A 26,280-nucleotide genomic window follows, 5' to 3' on the forward strand; every position below is an offset into this window, starting at 1 on the left:
AAGACACCTTTAAGGCACATTCCAAACATTAAATGCATGTCAGCATAAATCCATAAAATCACAACAGCTCATTGAAGGAACTAGTAACTTAATATATATGCACAAGTCATTACACTGGAACAGTATGGACTCATAGTTTTGTTAAGTATTATCTTAGAAAAGGTTCAAATGAAACAACATTACATGCAAACTTCAGTGTGCAACACATATTTTATAATTCTAGAGATTTATAATGCATGCAGTATAAAGAGAATATGAAGGGTAATTATATTTTTGACATTTTGAAAAGATTACACTAAATGTATCAATATGAAGAAAATTCTAATGCAGTAGAAGAGGGTGAAAGAAAATGTACTATTCTTGCAATTCTTTTGTCATTTAATACTTGCTTAATAGCCCTAGTCATATTCTAAGACTATTTAACAGTCTTTCCATACTATAGAGTGTCATTATCAAATAGATATAACATATCCACTATTCCAAAGTACATCTGGTTTTAAATATTTGATCTCTAACTTCATTTTCCAAAGTTAAATCTTCAAATGCATTCTCAGGAAGTAAGTGCCCAAATATTTTGCAAACCTTACAATACCATCTAGAGAATTACAGCAGGACCTGAAAATGCAGAGTAGGTATCAGCTCAAGACCATTTCAGACTGAATCTAAGCTGACCTGCTGAGGCACGCTCCAGGGTACTCAGTCTCATTTCGCCAGTTGTTTAGACCAGAATTGGGCAAGCATAGGCTATAGCTTCTCTGTGGCCACATTTCTAAATTATCTTTTCACTGTCAAGTCAAAAAGGACCCGGGGTTCTCATCTGAGCTTGGAAACAGGGAGTGCACTCCAATTCAGTAAATACAGGTAAATTCGGGGATTGACACCAACCTTGACTTCTTATCCATTAGTGTTGAATTATGCAAGCAAAATGCAGAAAAATGATAAAAAAAACCAAAACAAAACAAAAACCAAACCACCATGCAACATGCAGAAGTGCAATTTTGATGATACCAGACATCTATTACCATCACCTCTGTCTATATTTTTACACTGGGAAGAGAAGTAAGACGTGCAGAATAATGTCCTGATGCAGAGAAGCAGTTAACTTAACTTGTGGTTCAATCCAATTGCTCATGCTCACACGTCCATGCCACCGATGTTTACAAACAAATGATTTTTCAAAGAAAAATGAGTTTCAGAAAAGAAAAAACAAACACCACACACACACACAAAGTAAGAAAAGCAGAAAGAAGTGTAAGAAGCATTGATGCCGAGTCAGGTACAGTACATTGGTTCCAACACTGCTCTATGAAATTGAGCTACAACTAAACCTTACATTTTCCCATAGTTCCATGAAAAGCTAAAACAATTTCTCTGCTTAACTGCCAAATCTTTTATGTAACTCGCAGGAACAAGCCATTGTAACACATTTTATTTGATTAAAATACTGTGTTGAGGTCTGACTACATTATGCCAAATATGTATTAACATATGTTACGATGAAACTGATACTCATATATCTTGATACCATGTTCATAAAAACTCTGTAATTGCAGTCCCATTCCTGTATGTCTTGGAAGCATTATACAGACAACTTTTCCACACCTTTTCCAAGATAATTCAGTGGTATTTCTTAGTGGAAAGTATGCCAATTCACTCTTTATATGTATGAAGGAAACAGAATAATGGACTTACAGTCTGTAATTTTCAGGACTCTTTTGACTTCACCACTTCCTGATCCTCCACAACCATCTTCATCATCACAGTCTCCACTGATTTGTTCATCCACACCTCCACCACTGCCTGTTTGTTGGAGATCCCATTTATGATATTTAGGAAATGATTTGCCCTGTAACAGCTGAAGACAAGACAGGGTATGCAAGTTAATAGTACAGATGGAGAACTTCAGTGGGTACCTAAGATTTCATATATGTCTTTCTAGTAATTATCTGATTTTAAAAGAAAACTCCAGGATAAACAAAATGGTAGCAACTAATGTTAAGCATTACACAAAGATGTTGCTGAGATAAATCTCAGTAGCTTGGTAAAAGCCGTTTGCAACAAACACCATATAAGAACAGGGAATGCCATTCACCACTCAATCAGAAGAACTAATTTATGCTGCACTTTTGATTCAAAAGTTCTATTAGACAGTAATATGCTACCTGAAAAATAAACTACATAGCTAAGAGAAAAAAAAAGTTTCTTTTATATAGCTGCCCTGCTCCCTGCTCATTGTGTAATCCATGAGACGCTTCTGCCAACGTAGCATTTAGGAAAATAAAACACAGCCAGTTTAATAAACTACATGCAGTTCAACAGGACAATTTCCTTATTTTTTTTGGCCCAGTTCAAATCATGACACAGCTCATGAAGCCAGCTGTATGACAGGGTACTCTTTGTCCCTGAACTCTGTGGCATAAATGTGGGAATGAACCTCCAGCAAGACAGTTTTTCAAACAGGGGTTGCTGTCAATGTTTCCATAGTATAATATATATTTTTATATATGCATTTTTTCAACATGAGAACACGCATCCACCTGTACATTCTGTATCTTTGTCTCAGTCTTAAAAATGTATTTGCTTAATAAGGTCTTTATATTTTGCTGCTTCTCTAAACTTCAGCCCAAAGTAGTTATGTTCTCTTTCCTCCTCCCCCCCGACTTTCTACTTATCGAACATTATTGACTTATGAATAGAGATCTGAAAACCCACACAATCCCACTAAGTTTCTTTAAATGTACGTTCAACATTGAAAAATTGTTCTTCAACTTTTCCCAAACTTTTCACTGCACTTGAAAGAGTAGAGAATAAGGCATGAACAAGCTTGGTTGCAATTTGGGTTTTGTTATTCTCCATTTTCCTTTATTGTACAAAAGAAAATATTGTCTCCATATAAGTTCATAAATCTCAATGCTGGTTCTCTACTAAGCATGGCTAGATCTAATATAAATTCTTTATTAAATTTATACAATGCGTGTACTTCTTCAAAGTTAGCTTGATACACATTATAAATAAAGATAAAGGGCATTTAAAATTATTAGTCTACTGGGCTGTGATTTTTATAAAGTTATTATTTAAGAGGAAAAGAAACCCAGGTTATAACTGGAGACTGTTATAACTGTTATAACTGACAGAACTCAGAGGGTTGTCAATAATGGAGCAGGGTCAAATTGGAGGCCTGTAACCAGTGGTGTCCCCCAGAGGTCAATACTCAGCGCTATCCTGTTCAACGTAATTCATCAATGACCTGGACGAGGGGACAGAGTGTATCCTCGGCAAGTCTGCTGATGATACCAAACTGGGAGGGCTGGCCGACACTCCAGAGGGCTGTGCCACCATCCAGCGTGACCTGGACAGGCTGGAGAGCTGGGCAGAGAACAATCTAATGAGGTTCAACAAGGGCAAATGTAAGGTCCTGCACCTGGGGAGGAAGAACCCCAGGCACCATTATAGGTTAGGGGTGGATCTTCTGGGAAGTACCACAGAGGAAAAGGATCTGGGAGTCCTGGTGGATGGCAGGCTCTCCATGAGCCAGCAATGTGCCCTTGTCGCCAAGAGGGCCCATGGGATCCTGGGCTGCATAAGGAGAAGTGTGGCCAGCAGGTCGAGGGAGGTCATTTTCCCCCTCTACTCTGCACTGGTGAGGCCAGAACTGGAATACTGCATCCAGTTCTGGGCTCCCCAGTTCAAGAGAGAGAGGGAACTACTGGAGAGAGTCCAATGTAGGGCAACCAAGATGATTAAGGGATTGGAGCACCTCCCTTATGACGAAAGGCTCAAAGAGCTGGGGCTCTTTAGCCTCGAGAAGAGAAGGCTGAGGGGAGACCTCATCTATGTTTACAAGTTCCTAAAGGGTGGGTTGAAGGATGATGGAGCCAGACTCTTTTCAGTGGTTTCCAGCGATAGGACGAGGGGCAACAGGCATAAGCTGGAACATAGGAAGTTCCAATCAAAAAAAAAGAAGAACTTCTTTAAGGTGAGGGTGACAGAGCACTGGAACAGGCTGCCCAGGGAGGTTGTGGAGTCCCCTTCTCTGAAGATTTTCAAGACCCACCTTGATGCAGTCCTGAGTAATGTCCTCTAGACAATCCTGCTTAGCAGGGGAGTTGGACTAGATGATCTCTAGAGGTCCCTTCCAACTCTGTTGAATCTGTGAATCTGTGATTTTTTAATATACACTTACTGGGTCTTCCATCTGAATAACGGGAATTACTAGCTGTATACTTTATGTCCAAAAAAACTAGTACAATAAATGTTCTTTGCTTTCTATCATAGGCTAAAATAATCTCATTTTCTTTTAAGTGTCCAAAAAGATTTTTTGGAAGACTGAGGCAAAAATGTCATTGAGTACATCAACCTTGTCCATCTCCTGTTTCCTTCTGGTGAGGGCCCACATTTTCCTTAGTCTCTCTTTTATCACTGACATACCTATACATACTTTTCTTCTTGCCCTTGACATCCCTGGCCAGATGTAATTCTATCTGGGCTTTAAGCTTCCTAACTTGATCCCTTGTTGCTCACAGTCTCTCTGTATTCGTCCCAGGCTGGCTGCCCTGGCTTGTTTTTCTGTTTGAGTTTGTCCAGGAGCTCCTTATTTATCCATGCAGGCCTCCTGGCATTTTTGCCTGTCTTCCTCTTTGTTGGGATGCATCACTCCTGAGCTTGGAAGAAATGATTCTTGAATATTAGCCAGTTTTCTTGAGCCCCTCTTCCCTCCAAGGCTTTGTCTTATGGTAGTCTGCCAAACAGATCCCTGAAGAGGCCAAAGTCTTCTTTCCTGAAGTCCAAATTAGTGAGTTTGCTGTTTGCTTTCCTTGCTGTCCTAAGGATCTTGAACTTCATCATCTCATGGTGACTGCCCTTGAGCTTCATGGTCCCCACCAGCTCCTCCTTGTTGGTGAGATCAAGGTCCAGAATAGCACCTCTCCTCAGCTTCTCCATCCCTTGAAGAAGGAGTTTATCACTAATACATTCCAGGAACCTCCTGGATTGCATATACCCTGTTGTGTTGTCTCTCCAACAGCTATTGGGGTGATTGAAGTCACCAATGAGGACCAGGGCTTGTAAACGTGAGGCTGCTCAGAAATGATTCTTGAATATTAGCCAGTTTTCTTGAGCCCCTCTTCCCTCCAAGGCTTTGTCTTATGGTAGTCTGCCAAACAGATCCCTGAAGAGGCCAAAGTCTTCTTTCCTGAAGTCCAAATTAGTGAGTTTGCTGTTTGCTTTCCTTGCTGTCCTAAGGATCTTGAACTTCATCATCTCATGGTGACTGCCCTTGAGCTTCATGGTCCCCACCAGCTCCTCCTTGTTGGTGAGATCAAGGTCCAGAATAGCACCTCTCCTCAGCTTCTCCATCCCTTGAAGAAGGAGTTTATCACTAATACATTCCAGGAACCTCCTGGATTGCATATACCCTGTTGTGTTGTCTCTCCAACAGCTATTGGGGTGATTGAAGTCACCAATGAGGACCAGGGCTTGTAAACGTGAGGCTGCTCTTGTCTGTCTACAGAGGGCATCATCTGTTTGGTTTTCCTGGTCAGGTGGCCTGTAGCAGCTCCCCAGTGTATCATCACCTGTCCCTGCCCTCCTTTTAATCCTGACCCATAACATCTCAGTCATCTCCTCATCCATCTCCAAGCAGAGCTCCATGTGCTCCATCTGGTCATTGACATGGAGGGTGACACCCTCTCATCTCCCCTGCCTCTCCTTCCTGAACAGCTTGTATCCTTCCATTCCAACACTCCAGTCACAGGACCCACCCCACCAGACTCTGTGATGCTAATAAGATCATAGCCCTGCAGGCGTGTGCATGTCTCTACCTCCTCCTGTTTATTCCCCGTGCTACGTGCATTTGCGTAGAGGCATTTAAGTTGGTCCCCCATGAAGCTGACTTACTGGTAATGATGAACCTTTCACTGCTACAAGAACTGGAGAACTACTAAATAACAAAAAGAACTAAGAAAGTTTTCTAAGAAAATACCTCATCTAGTAAGCCAGGCAATTGAATGAATTTTTAAACACATACTATAATAAAATACAGACAAATTTAAATTTGCAAGTCTAAATTGTATTACATGCATATTAGAAGACAAAATATTCTGTTCTGTAAAATAATTGTGGGTGTCCTGAATAGCCAGCAGACTATGAATTATCAAGAGCAGTGTTCTAGCCAAAAATGTTAATGTGGTATCTTTGGGGACAGAAATAGGAATAGTAAGTGAGATTAGGGATGTTATATTAGTTCTAAATCCAATTCTTGTTTCCGCTGTTCAGAAAGGATGGCACAGGAGTTCTATTACAGTTAAGGAACAAAAAAATACTTTTGTTTTTAACAAAGGAGCTCATCCTTTAGTGCACCAAAAAGAATTTATTTAACCAGTCTTGTATGCACCTACATGGCAAACACAGATTTGAGAGATTTGTTGTAGTACCCCAAAACGTATGAAAATAGCAAATGAATAAAAACTTTTTATTTACACAGTCAAAATGAATCAAACATATCTGTATTACTAATATGATACATTTTTAAAATCTATGAGGGTTCTTCTATATCAAAGTAATTTATTAAGTGTTCTGGTCAGGTTCTTAAACAAAAAGAGAAAGAATATATTTATGTTCTGGATCAAATAGGCTTTTGTCTTAAAACATGAATTAATTGAGAGGTTCAAGGACAGTTTATGCAGGAGGTTAGACTAAATAACCAAAATGATCCCTTCTGGTTCTCAGAAATCTATGTATTCATGTCAGTTAATCTGGTTTAATTGAGAAGACTTTTTTGCTTTCCTGTGCTTGCAAGAAGTTACAAGTGATTTCATATCTCATGAGTGATAACACCAAAAGGCAAGGGAACTTAAGTTTACACTATTGAAACTGATGTGATATTGGTTCTCTTTCAACAAAAATCTAGTATCCTATTTACTTATCTTACACATCATATACCTTCAGGGGAAACATTGATTTTCTATGAATTTTATTTTATTTTATTCTTTTTCAATAAAAATATCTTGATGACAATCTGTTGCAGTCAATGTGAACAAAGCTCAGTCATAATATTTCCTCTCATTTATGTGCCTATCATAAGAACTTGTGGAGGGAATCCCAAAGGATTGAATCCAATGAATCCAATTTACCTAATCATACCAAATCTAGAAGAGTTATTTCTAGAAGTATCACTATTTTGAAGTCTTTCAAATGAGAGAAATAAACTGTGCTAAAGTTTATTCTTCTGCTTAGAATTACATACCTGAATACTTAAAAATACAGCATTTCTCTTTAGTGATCTCATTAAAAAACTGCTCTTTCCTCTGTAGGCCAGAATCTCCTGCAGGGTTTAATTTTCAATAATGGAAAAGATCCTTAACAAACCTGTGCATTCTAAATTAGAAGTCCAGTTTATATTGGAGACTGGTATTTAGATAAATAGTATTATAAGAATTTTAGTCCCTTATTATTGTGCCCAGTGTGTTTTTTTAAATAAAAAGCTGTAGCTATAGCCTTTACATCCCTGAGATGATGCAGAAAGTATAAGCAATGCATCCATTGCTATGTCAAACCCACTGTTTTATGCTGAAGATGTAGAGCTAAAATTCTGTGTTTCAAGTCTGCAGACTCATTCCGCCCCATAAAATCACCGACCAAACAGCAGTCTGAAATTCTGATAGAAATAACACAACATTTTTCTCCAGTGTAAGCCAACTCATCTGAACAGAGAAAGAAATAGATACCCATTCTGCTCACTAAACATGAGCAAGAATCAGTAACGTGGCTGTGAGCCAGCACTGCACCACACAGCTCCAACCTGCCCTTTGTGCTTTCTTGATACACTTTTACTACCTCAGCATCAAAACAGCTGCTGCTTGAAGAGTAGAAATCGGAATTCCCCCAGTTTATTATTATACTACTACTTCAAAATCCAGACATTTCTTCTCAGTAGTTATTTATGTGGCATTCAAAACCACTTAGAAAGCTAACACATTTTTCACAGAAAGCTAACTCCTGTATTAGGTAGAAATGACTAACAATTTTCACTGAAGGTACAGTTCAACAAAGCCAAGCTGTGGGCTTAAGCACAAGCATACACTATCCATTTTGTTCCATCGTTAGCATGCTTCCCAGCAATCACAGATTTTAACTGACTTAGCTAGTACTCTCCACAAAAATGCTTGACCCCAATTTAAGCCTTAGCATAGTCTAGGGACTGTTTCCAGCAGGAAACCTGGATATAGTTATTCTGCTCTGGAAAGCAGGACACTTGAGTCCCTGACCAATTTTGTGTAATGCAACAGGTGATAGAACTTTTTGGGATGTCTACGGTGCTGAATAAAAAAGAGCCAGGGATGAGCTAGAGCAATAGATACTGAATGTCGACATTTCTCAATCTTTGTAATTTACATCTGGTTTGGATTATTCTAACCAGTGTTCCCAAAGGTGAATCTCTTATTAAAGAGGCTAATTGTAAGCACTGGGGACAGGAAGTACTGTGTGCTCTCATCCTTGATCCTTTTCTTATTTAGCAATATAGATACAGCTCCTGAATGAAATTGTCTGTCAATAACTATTCTTTTCCTCATTTGTTACATTATTAAAGACAAAGTCTTCTCTGCTGTAAAAATCTTACTTTATATCTGGGAGTGCATTTTAGAGCTGAAAGCCCTCAACTCAGGTTCTCACATGACTTCTATCATGAGTGATTGCTCTTCTTTCCAGTTATTACTGGTTCCAAGTGAATACAGGAGCAAAAGCTTGGCTCTTGTCCCTTGGTACAATCCCTGCTAAACACAGTTACGCACACTATCAACTTGATTTGTTTAAAAAATATTTAGGTTTTTTTGGCCTTAAAAAAATGCATGTCTTGCAAACATCTCACTGTGGATTTAAATCACCCTCAGAAATTTAAGTAAACAAGTCAGGCATTTCTAAGACAACAATTGAGAGCAAAATTAAACCCCAGAATGATAGCTTGTGCTCTTCTTTCTGTTTAGGTAGTTAAAATAACAGAACAAAGTCACATTATATTTGACTAATGTTTAGAGACTAGTGTTTTTGCATATTTCAGCTGGCCATGAAGACAGCATAGCTCCAAGCAGAACTAGATGATAATAATAATGAAAGAGAAACATGTACATTTCAGAAAAAAAACCAAAACCATCACCAGGAAAATTTCATTTAAAATATTTCTAAAGCTATAGTATAAGCTTCTTCAGTATCTCTTCTTTAGAGACATGGATGTGTTTGGATTCTTTATTTCACTGATCTTTTCTGTTCATCTGTTTCATTGTATTCCTTTGAAGGTTATTGCTATAATCCCATCCACTAACATTACAACTAATTTTTCAGATAATTTACAAATAATTTTATCCTTTAAATTCCCTCATGTATTTTCAAGGGTGGACAATAATAGACATGACATACATTAGATCATTTTCTTCCATTGTAACACTAGACTAAAATAACATTCTTCTTCAGAAGCTGAAATTCTGTCTCTCCAGAACAGACTATGAAACACTAGATAGCTTAATATCAAGTAGTTTAATGAACAATTGAGCTCTAACAAGAATAAATAAAAGGATTGATTGAAATAACATGGCATACTTTGACCAGATAAAGCTCATTTTAACAAGCTTACCCAAGATTTTGGGTGGCTCTTGGCTCCAGATTCTTAAACTTCAGACATTATATTTTTTGTTTGTTTCTTTGGTAACAACACAGCTCCTAGGCCAAGTGGATGAAAGCACAATGGGATCTCAACCATTAACTGTATGCTATAGCTGTAAAATGAAAAATTTCATTGTTTCTTCATAACTTCTCTCTCTCTACAAATGTACTGTTGTATATTTGTGAGAAAAAATGCTGATTACAACTTAAGAATTAAATTTTCTGAAAAAAGTTTGAAACCAAACATTTTCAGTCCTAACAACTAGAACTTGCAAAAACACACGGAGAATTAATCATATATATATCACAATTATATATATTGAACTCAGCTAATTTCGAATACTCTGATGACTAGCATTACACAGTACAGTTTTTCAAATAAGAGAAGAAACCAAAGCATACCCAAGAAGATGTGGAATGGAAAAGAATTCACCAACCAGCAAGAATTCATTTCTATTAACACAAGTACATGAATGTCAATTAGTTCATTATCATACACTGGTTTGTACTGATAACAGTATCAGTCATTTATTGACGATGGCTGTTTCTTAGAAATAAAAATAATGATGGTATCAAATTAATATTTTTTTTTTTATTCCTTTAAGAATAAAATACTTATTTAATGCTTCAATATGGATGTTTATATAAAATACCTACTGAAAAATAAGCTAGGATTGGATTCTATAGAAAATTATCTATACTACATCACTTGTCCATCTGTGTATTTCTAGTCTCTGGCAATTCTGACCTTATATCTCCAAAAGTAGAAGTTGCCTCACTTTTATGGCATGGATTGTTTTTTAAGAAGAGTTAATGATCTGTAAGCCCTAGTTTCCTCTCAGTATTAGTGAAAACATAAGACTAAAATTACAACTGAAATGAATTAATGGCAGATTGTGACAGAAAATGAAAATTGCAAACAAACTATTTCAGGGCCTGATTTCTCCTCATACTTCACAGATCTGCAAGTGAAAGGGCATGATTATTAAGCCAGTTAAAGGAAGAATTTTAAAAATATCAACACCTCCTGGAATGCCTTTTGTTTTATAAGAATAAACTGTTACTTGACATTTCATCCGGAGGGAGATTCAGAAGACGTTACAGAAAAAGCTGTATTACAATAATCAGTGATGTCATCATGAGAAAAATTATTATCAGATTATTAGAGGTACATTGCATTTCCTATTGCTACCCTATTATGACTGGATAAATTGGTGATTTATCCAGAGAACTGATTTCAGGGCGTGTAATTCAGTTGACGATCAGTGGAGGTGACTCAACAGCAGTGCTGGCTCACACACTGGTTTCACTTATCCACCAGCAGCATGATAAAGTTACTTCCTTTTTGATGATGACTAAGTTGACAGCAGGGCTAATATTGCATTTAAGGAGATGTTTGAATGTTAATAATCATGTCTCTAACTGTTTCCACTATATCATCCAAATACAAATTTAGGAGTCAAAAAGAAGAACTTCCTGATAGTTGGATAGGATTCATATCAATGAATTATAGGTATTTACATTTGAGCTACTCATGCCAATATCTTCTGGTCACCAGAAACAGTAATCAAGTCCCTCCTCTGAATTGCTTTAGGTTTATCTCTAGAATGAGGTGGACTGCGTCCTAGAACCACCTATTTCTCTCTACTGGTAAGAGAAAAATCAGTTCAGATATGTGTAATATATGGCTATATGAATCCTAAAATTTAAGACTGTTAAAAAGGGGTGCATAACAATTAAGGCGTCTCATAAAGAATGCAATTTTACTGTAAAATTATGCCAAAAGCTCACCACAGTTGATTCAGTTGGAAATCCATTCTAGTCATTTGACCTGGGGAGTCAAAGACATCCAAACTTTATCCAAAGATACCATTCTTTTGTTCCTGGCTTTAAAATTGCCACAAAAGCCCTGTGAGCTTTCAACTAAGCTCTCAACAAGTTTTTCCTCATTGTAGCACACAACACAGAGAGTTGACTTAAAGCAAAAACCCCTCAAGCTTCTGTTTCATCTGTACCATTTTTTAGTTGTATGAAAAATGAACAAATATATTCAGGGCAATAGAATTATTCAGTTCCCCCCAGACAACTAATTGATTTTTTGTCAGCTTGAAGTCTTTGCACCTTAATTTAGCTTACTGACTAACTTTTAAAAATCCTTTTTAATTGTGTACAGCTTGAGAAAGACATTCTTTTCTATCTATTTTGACATTATAATTGAGCCCCACATACACCATTCTATAAACTGAGTAAGCTTCTGTGACAGATCAATAGCATGTTCCATTCAGCTGAGGCGATGTGTATGTTTAACACACAGCAGAGATGAAGCTGCTTAGAGCTTGGAAAATAAAAATACAGCCTACAAGACAGCACAGATATATTAAGGAAGAAGTTACAGAATTAATTTTTGCCGCTTTCTGAAGTAGTTTTGTGAGTTTCAGAGATACCAACTATCCAGTTTTTCTGTGAAGAAATAGGAAATCAAGAAGCAAGAGCAACAATAAATTTGTTTAAATGAAATGGAAGCTGATTGATCATTAACAACAAAAAAGACAACTCATCTAAAGTCTGATGTTACAATTTGGACAAATTCATTGGGACTATGGTGGCTAACAAAACATAATATGAAGGATGCAGATATGAGGAGTGCTACCTCCTCCTAAGACGTACTACGGGGAAGGTCCATTGTTCTACCTCAGGTATGAGGGGATCTCACAAGGTAGTTATGTTCACTTATGTTCTCTCTAATATTTTTTTCTGAAAAGGCTAAAATCATATTGCAGCAGGAAATACAAGAGTCACAAAGAAGTAAATAAACCTGTTTCTATTCTCACTTCATGCCACTCTAATATCATACTAATTTGCAGGCTCTATGCAACTGAGTTATTCTGATGGGTATTTTGCATGACATAGTTCAGTTTTATCAATAAGTCATGAAGCTAATGAGTGGTTATAAAGCCTGTTCTCTGACAACTGATGACGACATTGTGAAATAATTCATCCATGGTTTATCAGTACAATCACTGAGAGTTGATAAGAACAATTATTATTGGTGCCTAGCACATAACAGGGAATAATTAACCAATTATTGACAAAAGGACATAGTAAATCTTTGAATTCCTTGAGGAGACAGAAAAATCTTTCTTTTAACCTTGGGCAAATATTGGAAATAAGTTACAACAGCAAGCGGCACATGGAAGGTAGACTTGACATGCATACACCCCACCCATCTCCACAGCAGAGAAGTGGAAGTGAGCAGCTCAGTCCAACAGTCAGCTGGGCCAGGAGAAGTGTTTGTAGGATTCTCAGCATTTCAGAAATCTAACACAAATGACAACATATGCCTCCCAGGCACTTAGGTCTGCCAAGTAATAATTGCTGTAGATGGCAGGTCCACAAAAGACGTGTGGCCTGCACTTAATCAGGAATATGGATTTTATTTTCTAATCTATCTGCACATAAATCATTGGTTTTTATAGTTTCTAGGTCTAGAAGAGGAAGTACAGAATAATACTTTATGTAGACTTCACCTATCTCCAATAAAACTGAGACATATATAGATACCAAAAGGTACTACCACAAGTGATTTATGCACTCAGAGAACGGAGAGACTCTTACGTACATGTATGACTAAATTGTCATACAAAAAAATATGTCATCGCATCCCATTATGACAGAATTTTATAGGTTTCCTAAACAAATGGTAAAAGTCTTTTAGCAAGAAAAACAATTTCAAACACTATGTCTTTATAAAACTGGTACATTCCCAGAAACCTTTGAAACCAAGTTAAATATAAAAAGTATGAGGAAGCCTTTACTTTTACATTAGCCATTGTTCTGTAGATAATACAAGTTAAAAATCATCCCTCATACTTAACAAAATGCAAGCATTAAAAATGCATTTCCATCTTCAGCAGCTGCACAGGTACTTTTTCCTTAGATCAGAGCATTTTAAATTACCTAAAAGATGATGTGGGAGTAGACACCTATGAAATTTAATACAGAACTCACTTAGTACGAAACAAAACCCTTCAGCATTCATTTATCTCACAGTGGACCATAACAATGCTGTCTATAACCCAGTTTTTTTGGGGAAGGATTCTCTGTGCAAAAACAGTTTTCCCCCCAATACAAAAGAAATTAAACAGGACCTCAAAATACTTAATAAGCAGGACCCTCCTTAGGTTAGTAAGATAAAGTATTAATTACAAAAGCATACCACCAGTCCCTATCTGTGACTTTGTCCAGCCCAGTCTTATAAAAGTTTGCCTGCCACACAATACACCACAGCAAAAACATACATCCAGAGTCTTCTGCATTATATATCAGGTTTTTCTTAAGGTTCTGTATATCTTCTTTTCATTTACAATGTATCACCTTCAGACAGAAAGCTAGTACAAAGTCTAGTACATCATTGTTTCTTTCTCTAAAGTCTCTGTATCTGGAGATATTCAAAATGCACCTGTACACGTTCCTGTGCAACCTGCTCTAGGTGGACCTGCTTTGTCAGGGGGGTTGTACTAGATGATGTCCAGAGGTCCCTTCCAATCCCGTATCATTCTGTGATCCTGTGACCCTGTGATTCTGTGATTTATGCCCCACTTAAGCCTTACAGGGAAAGTTTTCCAGTCGTTTAAATTGTGTGCTGGCACTCTTCAGAAGGTAAGTGAATTCTCAGTGAGGTTAAAACAAGGCCTTCCTGCCACCCAGTTTACTGCCTGTCCCTGTTCTTGAGTTGTCATTTATTTTCATGACTTCTATAGAATTATACTCCTTTGGTTATGCTCATTGCGTAGTAAGGCTACTTTGCATAAATTGAGACTTATCATGTATGAAGGGCTGTATTTTTAAATCCTCTTTGCCTCCAAACTATTCTTAAAATAGTTGCTATTGCTTAGTCTTGTCAAAGTGCATCATGCCTGTTTTTCAAAATCTTCAACAGAATTAAGGTATCCTTGAAGTATGGCTGGGGTGGAGGAGGGGGCACTTGCGTTAGTTGAGAACGGCTTTCTTGGTGTATAAAGAAGTGAACCATTTACAATCAGAGCCTTCTTGGAAAGCTTTGATAGAACTATTCTTTAGATCCCATTGGGTCTTTGTATGTGTGGTAAGATTATAACTTTTCTCAGAAAAGCTAGCTTCAAGTTCAAGTAGCTGCCTGTGCTCTTTCTCTGCAACATTACTTATTCAGATGCAATCAAATACCATGCAGAATATTATCAAACAGAAGAAGGCTTTTTTGAAATTCCTGAGAAAGCCTGGCTCATCCATTTTGCAGCTGTAATATGTGCGCAATAGCCTAATTATAGTAATCCTAATCTATGCAGACTGTGTTATTAAACGTGACATATACTTTAATTGTTGACAGATGACTTTGAAACCTGCATAAATATTTATAAGATCACATGTGTTACTGTAGCTAACAGACACAAAAATTTCAGGTATATTAGTCTGACTTTTCTGAATCCTTTTATACGCTCATGCAAACTCAGGATTTCTGTTATGATATTTTATTGTTTAGGCTATCTGAAGACTTATAAGGAAAAAAAAAATAAAGTGAAATGAATAGTGCATAGATTACAGACAGTTCTCATTACTTTGGAAATCAGAGTACTTTATCAAGAGTATATTGTATTGTGTTAGTCCACGTGCTCACAGTTATTAAATACTGCCATTATGCTGTTTATTCATAATCACACATCGGTGGATCACGTACACAGGAGATATCAATAGAAACCTTCAAATCTCCAAGAACAGTGCAGAAAAAACAGAATAAATCCAGGAACACCATTTATTAACATATGGATCTAGTGCATATCTAGTGTTCCTCTTTTTTAGAACTTAGAAATCCTCATTAAAATCACATATAATGAAAAACCTGGTTACTGAAACACTCAAACCAACTAGACAAGGCAATATTTACAAAAAGTACCACACTTGATTCAACTACCTGAGCTTTTCAAAGATGTCCTAGGGTAGGCTTAAACTAATGAATAATGTGAAGACTGAGGAGTCACACAAGTCACAAAAACTGCATATGTATCTTTTCAGCTGCAGGGGTGGGAGTCAATTCATGTAGCTTTAACAATCTAAACTTGGGCATCTGTCTCTGCAGAAAGACAGGCTAGTCCAGTAACTAATCTCAGCCTATAGTTAACTGGAAGGTGTTCACTAAAGTCATAAGTCAGATTCCCTGCTCATATTCTCAGTTTTGAAAAATACAAGCATCTGTGCATGAATGAGGTTTAATTGTTTTTCACTGTAGGATTTGCCTACTCAATTTAGACATCTGCAGGCTAAGTTAAGTGGTAGTAGTCACTGCTTAGAGTCACTAAACCTTTTGTAGGCAATAGAAAGAAACAAACATCTTCAGAAGATTGACCTCATCCTTAAATAAACCATGTAAGAATGCATGGACGTATGCATTACTGATCTGGGAAGGGGATTAGCTGGCAGTATGTATTCCAAAAAGTTGATTATTTTCCTTGAATTCTTGCATGAAAAGCTCTTTCTAGGAAAAATAGCTCTCCTTCAGAAAATGAGGGGAGGAGGTGACCATTTAAAAGAATGAAGTTATAATGAGAAACTTTAGCATTTAACTTGAAAAACTGTAACCAGGAAGTGATAGAATACTAAGTACCTTCAAGAGGTGTGAATTTCTTCCTTGAAAGTCTGGTGAAGGGATCAATCAGAAAGGAAGGAAAGAAAGTAAATGTCAGCTATTTGATCACAGTCTTCCTACCGTCCCAAAGAGAGCAAAAAAATATTTTAAAAGTTCTAATCAAAAGTAAATTATAAAAGAATTTGTTTTATTCGTCTTCCTTACAATTAATATAGATCTTTATGGCAAGTTTTATGCATTTCTTCAGCGCAGCAAAAGTACGCTTTGAATTCCTCTCCTTGTATCAGAAATATTTCACACAAAGCATGCCAACAACTAAACATCAGAAATAAACAAGTCAGCATTCTAAAGGTTTTATGAAACATAAAAATCGTGAATTCCTTTTAAATGAGCCATGTTTATTGTATTATATTTTCTCTTACATAGAGTATCTAATTAGGAAAATACTAGAAACTCCTATTCAATGCAGTTATGTATTTTTCATTTTATTGGAAGTATGAATTTCTAGCATTAAAGACTTCATTAAAAAATCAAGAAATCACTGTAAAAGCCTAAAAGAAATATCATAAGACTTTTTGTAAGGCACTTTGGGTGTTTTCAATTTATCATCCAATTGCATATGTACATGTTCTAGCTGATCTGGGGATAATATATGACAGATGGAGTTTGAATTGTTTCAAATGTTAGCATATATTGCTCTTAACCTGAGAAGGATTTCATTAATGCAATGCATTGATTTCTGCATGGTCCTGTAACGTAAATTTATGTAGAAATGAGAATTTTTAAGAGATCAAGTATTAATGAAATAAAATACAGAATGCTTTTGATAAAATATGAGTGAAAATATATAAAAAATTTAACTCTGAGGTTTAGTTTCTAGAATTCAGTGTTTTCACTTCTCTTTATATCTTTTAAAAATTGAATATTTAATAAATTTTTATCCTAGAAGATGTTCAAGTCTGGAGCTTTGCATACAACCATTTCAATAATTCACTACCTGCATATGCATAGTATAGATGTTAGTAAAATAAACTTGCCTTTATAAACTAATAGTCACTCCAATCTATCAGATATAGCAAATTTGATAATTTTGCCTAATTGTAATGGTTTTTTTTACACCCAGGGCTGGGCTATACTACTCTAAAAATTGCAAAGAAAACAAATTCTAATGTGAGTTGATACAGTATAGTGCAGTACCAGGCACTATCATTAGCAGTGCTCCAGCTTGGGAGAAAAATCACACCCATAATGTCCCTAAGAGGCAAAGACTATTGGTATGAGCACAGTGTTAGGGAACAAGATATGTCTCAGAAATCTAGAAATTACCAGCAGTAAATTCCTTAAGATTTTCTTAATAGAAGAACAGATATAGGTCATTTTCTTTCATGTAATACCTTAATTATTAGGGTTTTCATGTGAAAAATGAGATATTCAGACTGGGCCATCTCCCTTTGACACAGAGGCATTCTCACTGGCAGAAACTGAACTAGAATCTCTCACCTTGCAGGATAGTACTTTAGTCATCAAACTGTTACTTCAGGCGTAAAGAAGGGAAAGAGTAGTAACTTTCTCTCAGATTGATACTAAAAGCCTATACCATTTAGAATATGTGATTAAATGCTTGACTCCAAATTGGCCTATGATGGCGACAGGTGAAGAAGGGAGAAGAAGAGGGGAGATAAAGAGATTTACAAGTTTAGAAGGAACTAAACTACTTTAATGAAATATTAATAATAAAATAAAAAGGAAATAATGAAATAGATACAATATATACAAAACTGTATCAAGGTCCCAGGAAAAAAAGAAAAAAGAAAAAGAAAAAGAAAAAGAAAAAGAAAAAGAAAAAGAAAAAGAAAAAGAAAAAAACTGTGAGCAATTATCATATTCAGATCAGAAAATTGATAATACCTGAATGTTTTAGATTTATATCCCCATTACAAACATTATAGCAGTAGCAAGACCATGAGCGAAGATGTACTGCACAATGCAACCCACAACCCTGGTGGCCTGACTGTCCTGTGTCTAGCAGAAGCAAATAATGGACACTACAGTTACATCTATGCTAGCACTCATCCATAGTACGCATCTTTAGCAGCCCAGGAGACGATCTTGGGCATTAGAATGTAATTTGCCATATATTATAATTGCTAGTATGGTTTTGACTCATGACAATCACCAAGTAACCTCTTTGGTAAGAGGCTGAATGAACCCTAGGGTTCATTCAGAAGCTACAACAAGCCAGAAACCCAATCCCAATTGTCAGTTTGGGTGTAGCTGCCTTGTTTTGAGGGGTGCAAAAATATCTGTATGAAACCAAGCTGTTCCAGGGCAGTTAGCCTCAGCAGTAGAGAACAAGTTCAGGCATGTCAATTCTGTAGAGTACATGCGACCAGAGTGTCTTTCCTATCAACTTTATATCTTCAGAACTCACCCTAAACATTTTTTAGATTTGAAAACTACAGTCTAGCTAGTCCTCTTTAATATGCCCATGAGCTTCTTTCAGTTCAATTGTATCAACACATTTTCCTTAGGTAGACAGTGTCAGCTCGTTTCCTGATAAATAACATTAAAAAAAAAACAAAACAGTTTCTTGAAATTTATCTTTATTATCACAGACACAGTAGTAGAGAAGAAAAAAAAAAAAAAAAAAAAAAAAAAAAAAAAAAAAAAAAAAAAAAAAAAGGGGGGGGGGGGTTTGCAGTGTTTGCTCAGCTTCTTGGTGCCACCTCGGGATCCTCCTCATCAAAAAAAGAAAAAGAAAAAGAAAAAGAAAAAGAAAAAGAAAAAGAAAAAGAAAAAGAAAAAAACTGTGAGCAATTATCATATTCAGATCAGAAAATTGATAATACCTGAATGTTTTAGATTTATATCCCCATTACAAACATTATAGCAGTAGCAAGACCATGAGCTGCAAAAAATGAAGAGATTGCATCTGTTTCTCTTAAATGGTAACTGCTGCTATAATCAAGGCCTCCATCTCACAGCAATTGCAATATGCTGAATTGAGATGAATCCCACTCTAAGTATCAGCAAATCTATGTGGATGATTTTAGTTGATATAATATTACTTGAATCGGGTTAGCTTTCTACCCATAAAGGCTATACTAACACATTATCTTACTCTTATCAGGGATTAAAAGTATGCTGATAATCACTGCATACAGTAAGTGGTTCACTTGGCATATAGCTGTTCGGTTCTGTATTTGAGCATTAGGCCCTCAACTTTGATTGTAGTTGCTGCTCTAAGGCTACGTCTACATTAGGAAGTTCTGTGGACCAACAGAAAGAAACCTAAACACCAAAGCAGTTGGTACTGACAACCTACTCCTTACTCTTCATACTTTTATTTTTTTAGTTTTTGAGAAACTGGTGTAATTCTTGATATTGGATTCCCCTTTATGGCTGCATTGCTTTGGATTTGCTCCAGGACAGCATCTTCTGAAGGGACCCTACAGGAGAGATGGAGAGGGACTCTTTGTCAGGAAGTGTATGGACAGGACAAGGGGTAATGGTTTTAAATTGGAAGAGGGGACATTTAGATTAGATACCAGAAAGAAATTCTTTACTATGAGGGTGGTGAGACACTGGAACAGGTTGCCCAGAGAAGCTGTGGATGCCCCATCCCTGGAAGTGTTCAAGGCCAGGCTGGACAGGGCTTTGAGCAACCTGGTCTAGTGGAAGGTGTCCCTGCCCATGGCAGGGGGGCTGGAACTCAATGATCTTTAAGGTCCCTTCCAACTCTAACCATTCTATGATTCTATGATTCTGTGATTCTGGTTAACTTTCATCTAAGAGGAATCAAATTTGTATATTCTGAGACTGGTCTGCATGTTCAGTGGTGGCAACCAAGTGGACTCCTGATATACATTTAAACACTAATGTAGATGCGATTTTAAATATCTTAGAACAGCACTGAGTGTACACCCATCTGTAATAACAACATGAGAAGCCATGAAACAGATATTTGATTATTACAAAAGCCATCCATGTTTGTAGAGGGTGGTTTTGTAATAGTGAGTGGAGGAGGTGGAAAGCAAGAGAGGAAGGATAATGATATGATAAAGCAGGTATGCAAATCTTTCCTGTTTTCCAAAAGGAGGTACAATTTGGAAGGAATGAATATTTGTTTTGCTGTCCTTTATTGCGTATAAAAAAAAAAAGCCTTTACTCTCCAATTTGTAGTCACAGAAGATGATGAGGATACACCTCATAGAAAAATTGTTCATTTGGGGCAGTTTCAAATACTCAGCTCCAACAGAATAATCAGAAATGTGGCAAAGAATGCAGCTTGCAGTAGACTACCATATTTTGAGATACAATTTATTCTGGCATAATAAAAACCACCTGCTTTTACACTATTACTACTTCTATTATATAATTGAGTCACTGTCTTATTTTCTTTTACCAGATAATTTTCCTCTGATTTACAACTTCCAAGTAGCGTAAGTCAGAAATATCAAAATGAAGGCCACATATTGCAGCAGACATATTTTCTATCAAGAGACCTCAAAGCAACAGATGATCTAGGAGAACAAAATTCCACCTATGTAGTTTTGACACTGGGGCCTCATTTTATGATTTTAATTATTCTGTTTAGCTATTACAGTTTTAAGTGTTCTGTGGTAATCAGCAGAAACTAATTAGACATAAAACTGTAAGACATTCATTTTCAAACACTATCTTAATTACATTGTAAATGCTGATATTAACAGATTACACAGCAGTTTGTTTGGCTGCTTCATTAAATGATTGCTAGAGAGTGCTTTAGAAGCAGTAATAAATGCACACTAATACCCTCAGAGTCTGCAGTATATGTGGACAACTGGGGGAAAGACACAGAAATTATATACATTTAGTTTAAAGCACAAGAGACAGAGAAAGGACCATTACTTACATCCCCAAAGTTGCAGAGTGACATGGGAGCCACCTTTCATCATTAATGACACAAAATGTTCCTGCACATGAATGGATTAATAGAAATGTGTCTAGTATATTAACTCTGAATTGTTAATCCTCATAATTCAAAACAAATTTGAAGAAAATGTTAACCAAATAGGAAAAAAAAAATCTAAATAGCAGCCAAATACATCAGTGGAATAATTCTTTCAACAGTGATAGTACTACTTCAAGGGCAAATGCAGCCCAAGACCCGAGAGACACATATTTTAACTTTTTTCAGTTATTTTTTAAGTAAATATATAGCTTTATAATGCCATCAATTTGCTTTGGTAACAACTCTGTGGTAAATTATTATCATGCTATTCAGACTTTTCTTCCTGCAACATGGGGATTATGAAAACGAAGCCAAACGTACCAGTGTGTATACCTCTTTGGGATACTGTGTTTATTCCAGGAGTCTGATTTAACAACAAAATAAACTCTTGGCAAAAAAACAGAAGACAAAACAGCTGGTTGCATTCCTGCCAGGCAGTTTCATAGTTCATAAACCCCCAAAAAACAAATGAAATACATTAACATCAAACAATTCTTGGATTTTACCAAAAATCTTTCACTTCACATTTGAACGCTATAGCATGACCTCATTTTTCCTGAAACTGACCCATGCTCACTTCAAAGTCTTTCTGCAAAATAATCAGTGTGCTGAGAGATTCAACAAAAATAGTAAGACAGGACTAATTTTACTCTTTCAGGAAATCATGGGAAGCCATTAAATACTGCAGCCAAATTCAGAGCCATTTTATTTACTCTGCTTTGAATCCAGGGCATGAAAGTGAATTATCACATTTTAGCATGAGACGAAAGTAGAAAGTATAGACGATGACAACATGTATACAATTATAAAAAAGTTAGTGTTTGATCATGGGTACTAAACAATTATACTATTTCTTATTCTGATATATAAGAAAACTTACCACATATTAACAAAGCTGAATTTTAGCTGTATCAATGGTACATTAAATAGTCTATGTGCTCATGACTCATTTTAATGCTGGCACAGATAATAAGCAGAACGCTTTCAAAGACTGACATGTAATCTATGAAACAGATTTTGCTGAAACCAGTAAAATGTGAATAACTTCTGTGATTTAACAAAAAATATTTTGAAGACTTGGAAATATGTGTTGTCTTGATACTTATTTCACTTCTGGGTTTAGGAATTTTCTCCCAAGTCAGCATCTTGTGAAGATTTACTTTTGTGATTTACTTTTGTAATTTACTTTATTCTGTAGACTCCACAAAAGGATGTCCACACCATTTAATAAATGAGCTGTGGCCATTGCTCAGTTCTCAGCCATAATCATTCCCCCTTCCCCCAGAAAGCTGCTTTCTTGGACAATCTTTCATCTTTATTATCCTCTAGACTGTATCAGTTGGCAAGAGCCATAGCTTCCAAAGAGCTTATTAACATTTAAACACTGTAGCTGATCTCATGTGAGTGCTTAGGTTGTCCCTGTGCAACTTCCTAGTACGTATACAGCCATCCGACCTAGTAGGGTGATATTTCATGTATCAACATGAATCCCATATTACAAAGAGAATATTGACAAACAGATGATTAAGATAGTCAGTAACTATCACATAGCTGTTGACACTCAGGATTAGACTGCCCAAAATTTCCAACCTCAAATTCATACAGAAGGGGATTTGGTAAAATTGAGTAGCAAAGCCTACAACTGTCAGTTTTGACACTCTTTGTTGCAATACTTAGTCTTATTGAGGACTTATTCCTAAAAAATTAAAAGCAAAAGGCTTGACATAAAGCTTGTTAAAATCAATCAAAAGGTTTTATCTGATTGCTGAGGCTTGTGAATCAAACTCCAAAACTGTGAAATGGGACTATTCCAACACAGTGAAAGTTTTAAGTAGAGGAGAATAATAGTTTTAAATCTATCCTCTGTAAAAGCAAATGAACGATTTAGTATGCAGAAGTCAGACTATAAGTAATTGTCAGAAATAAAAATCAATAAATAAGAGAGGAATTGCAGAGGGACATTCCAGCATATGACATACATTATATTAAAAATGTGCAACAGCCTCCTTGGAGAAGAGTTGAAAACTGAATTATGTGAAACTTTTTTATGCAAAAAGTAAGAAAATACCAGTGAAATCTGGTATTTTCTTTTTCACTCTCAAATAAACTTTTTCACTTTCAAATTCATTGTTTGAGCTCTAAGTAAGTCACAGAACAACTCAGTTTGGAATTCATGATTCATATTATTCTCAGTGAAATACTTATTAATCAGCCATTATTGCCTACAGGCATGAAGCCAAAGAAATCAACAGAGTAGAATGTATTTATTTATTTATTTATTTATTTTAATCAGTGCAGCTAATGCCAGGACCTTTAAACCATCTGCTTCAGTTAAGGAAAAAGTATGGAAAAAGTATGGACCACTGGTGAAGTTACTGCTAAAAAAAAACCAAACCAAAACAAAACAAAACAAAAAAACACACACACACAAAAAAAAAAAAAAACCCAAAACATTTAGAGGAGAAACATATGTTGCAATGGCAATTTGCCTCCCAAGTGCAGAGGGAAAGAAGGAAATTGCTTAAAATGTAAGAGCAGGATCTAGGCTTACTGCTCCAAAGTTCTGTGTATTCTGAATCGCCTTTCAAGATATTAAGGGCTTTTTCTACATGTCTGCTAATGCACAAGGGGACAGGAAAAAACCCTGCTATATGCAAACAAAAACTCTTACAATGTACATGTATACACATTTCAAAGTGAACACACAAGTGTTTGTACATTGGCGACTGAAACAACTATCTAATCCCTCACTCAAGCACATTTAGAACAAACACCCTGGCAGACTGACCTGACAATTAGCATGATGGTTTAGTGCAGATAAAATTTTTAACTTAACTTGTCACTGCTACTTTCAGTATTTCTTGGTTTATTGATATTTTAGAATTCTCCAGCTAAAATAATTGTATAAGCCAGAGGCATGAGTAGAGGGCACAGGCTGTTTGTCAAGACAGAATTACCTTCTTTCCCCATTCTGGAGTGACTTGGTTCTGGGAACAACAGGCACAGACAGTGCAGTATAATGTGGGCAACTTGCCTTGCCATCATCACAGCTGCAACTTTCTCCCTTCCTACCCTATTTTACTGTGACTAATAAGACTGAGAGCACTTCTTCACTTGAGATTACTCTGGGCCATGTCTTTCCATAAGACACATGAGAAGGCAAACAGAGAAAGAATCTCTCATGGAAAGGGAGATTTGTCATTGCATCAGATTTGTTTTGAGTTTTATGCATTAAAGAGCAACTTCCTAGTTGTGGGCTGTGACTATGTGGTGATGTCTAACAGTGCGAAGCCTGCTGAGGCACTTCTGAAGGTCCATGGAGACCCAAGGAGCCAGACTCGGGTGAACAGCAGGACTACCTAAGCAAAGCACTCCCTCAAGTGCAGTAATCTTGGGCTATGTATTGGAAAAAGACTGGGTTTTACATATGTAAAAAATACATTCATGGAAATGGCTTTTGCATATGTATTTGTTATGTTTAACAGTCCTCACAGCCTTCAAAATAAATCAGTACAGTGCAGTAGGCAGCTAAGTATAAGACCAGTCATCAAGAGGTCACCCATGTGAAATGCAGTGTCTGGTCTTCATTAGGCAGCACACTCTTAGATGGTATATACATGATATATAGTGGTATATGCTTTTAAAAATAAGAAATAATATTCTTTCTACAGATTCTACAGAGGATGAATGGTTTGTGTGAAGAACACAGCTGCTATCAATTCTTTAATAAAACCAACCTGAGATGACTGTACATCCTTTCAAGATTTACTTACAACATCAGAATAGCTTTATCTTTTATTGTAGCCAGCAGGCATAATATGAAATGCCTAGGAAAAAATCCTTTAGAAAAGATTTCTGAAGAAAAATGTAATCAGAATCCTACCTACAACAATTCTTGTGAAAACTTCTAAAAATTATTGCCCTTTCAAAATTAAAACTCTAAATACAAGGAAAATTTATTGGGAGGATATACTCATGCCTGAAATATAAAGCTAGAAACATATCTGAGACCTGCCACCATGTAAAACTAAACATAATTCAGCATTTATGTAATTCAGAATCATATTGCATCATGAAAACATAAGACTTTGCAATTATCACCTTACTGTGGAAAAATGGCAAAGTTTGGTTTCCTTTTTTTTTTCATTCAGTCAATTCCTAGAAAAACAAATAACGTACCTAAATTTCAGTTCTGTAGATAATAATAAACTCTTTCTGGAATTCAAATACATTGTCAATATCAAGACATTCCAGAAAGACTTACTGAGCAAATGACAGATATAATTCAAAAGAAAGTAATGTCACTACAGAAAAAATGTCTAAATCATGGTAGATTGTGACCAGGATCACATTCTCCCTAAATAGCATCTCCTATTGCCACTGTAAGAGATAGACAACTGGACTCAATGGACCACTGGTCTAAACAGAAAGGATATTTCCGGTGTTCTTAATTATTTGGTACTGAAGCAATAACCTTTTGGAGGGAAATAACAAAACAGACAATCCTATACATAAGATTAATTAATATTGTATTAGCTTCTGATGAATAAAAAAAAATGGTAGAAGAGAGAATCTTTGAAAGACAGAACTCTTCTGATTTCAGGCTAGAATAACGATGATGCTGTATTTCCATATATTTTAATCTTTTAAAGTTGTCAGTGTAATTTGCCTATTTCTGAATAACATCACATTCTGGTTCCCACCCTGGGTATATAAAGAGGTTTGCTATACTGCATTTCTCCAAACGCATACAGTGTCTGATGACATAGATATCATTGTGTATAAGCACCTTACTGTGCTTCAGACATTTGAATTATAAGCACATGGGGACACAAATACAAGGCAAATATTTGCATAGAAGTGACTCAGTAAGAACATTTGTATTTGAAATACCTTTTGAACATTTGGATTAAAAACCAAAGCTTTATGAGAGGGTTGAAGACAGATTAGACCAGAGACAGTTGTCGTTCAGTAATATGCCTTGATATACGCCATATCAATATGCCATAACCAT

At 36.2% G+C, this 26,280-nt stretch overlaps 1 protein-coding gene across 12 annotated transcripts in view; it reads right to left on the reverse strand.

Moving 5' to 3' along the window:
- The window catches only part of GPC5 (glypican 5), a 730,043-nt gene that overhangs the window by 316,400 nt on the left and 387,363 nt on the right, over window positions 1–26,280 (reverse strand). For 10 of the 12 annotated variants that reach the window (XR_001413540.1, XR_001413542.1, XM_014955522.1 and 7 more), the window contains one exon: window positions 1,693–1,855. The exons of the other annotated variants lie outside the window; for them this stretch is intronic. Coding sequence is in view for 8 of the 10 variants with exons in the window: in XM_014955522.1 (XP_014811008.1) it covers window positions 1,693–1,855 (163 nt within the window). In the remaining 2 variants the exon portion in view is untranslated. The remainder of the gene's footprint in view (window positions 1–1,692; window positions 1,856–26,280) is intronic. 12 annotated transcript variants of the gene reach the window in all.

The sequence above is a fragment of the Calidris pugnax genome, unplaced genomic scaffold (assembly GCF_001431845.1).
Source record: "Calidris pugnax isolate Ruff unplaced genomic scaffold, ASM143184v1 scaffold153, whole genome shotgun sequence".
Classification (NCBI taxonomy): domain Eukaryota; kingdom Metazoa; phylum Chordata; class Aves; order Charadriiformes; family Scolopacidae; genus Calidris; species Calidris pugnax.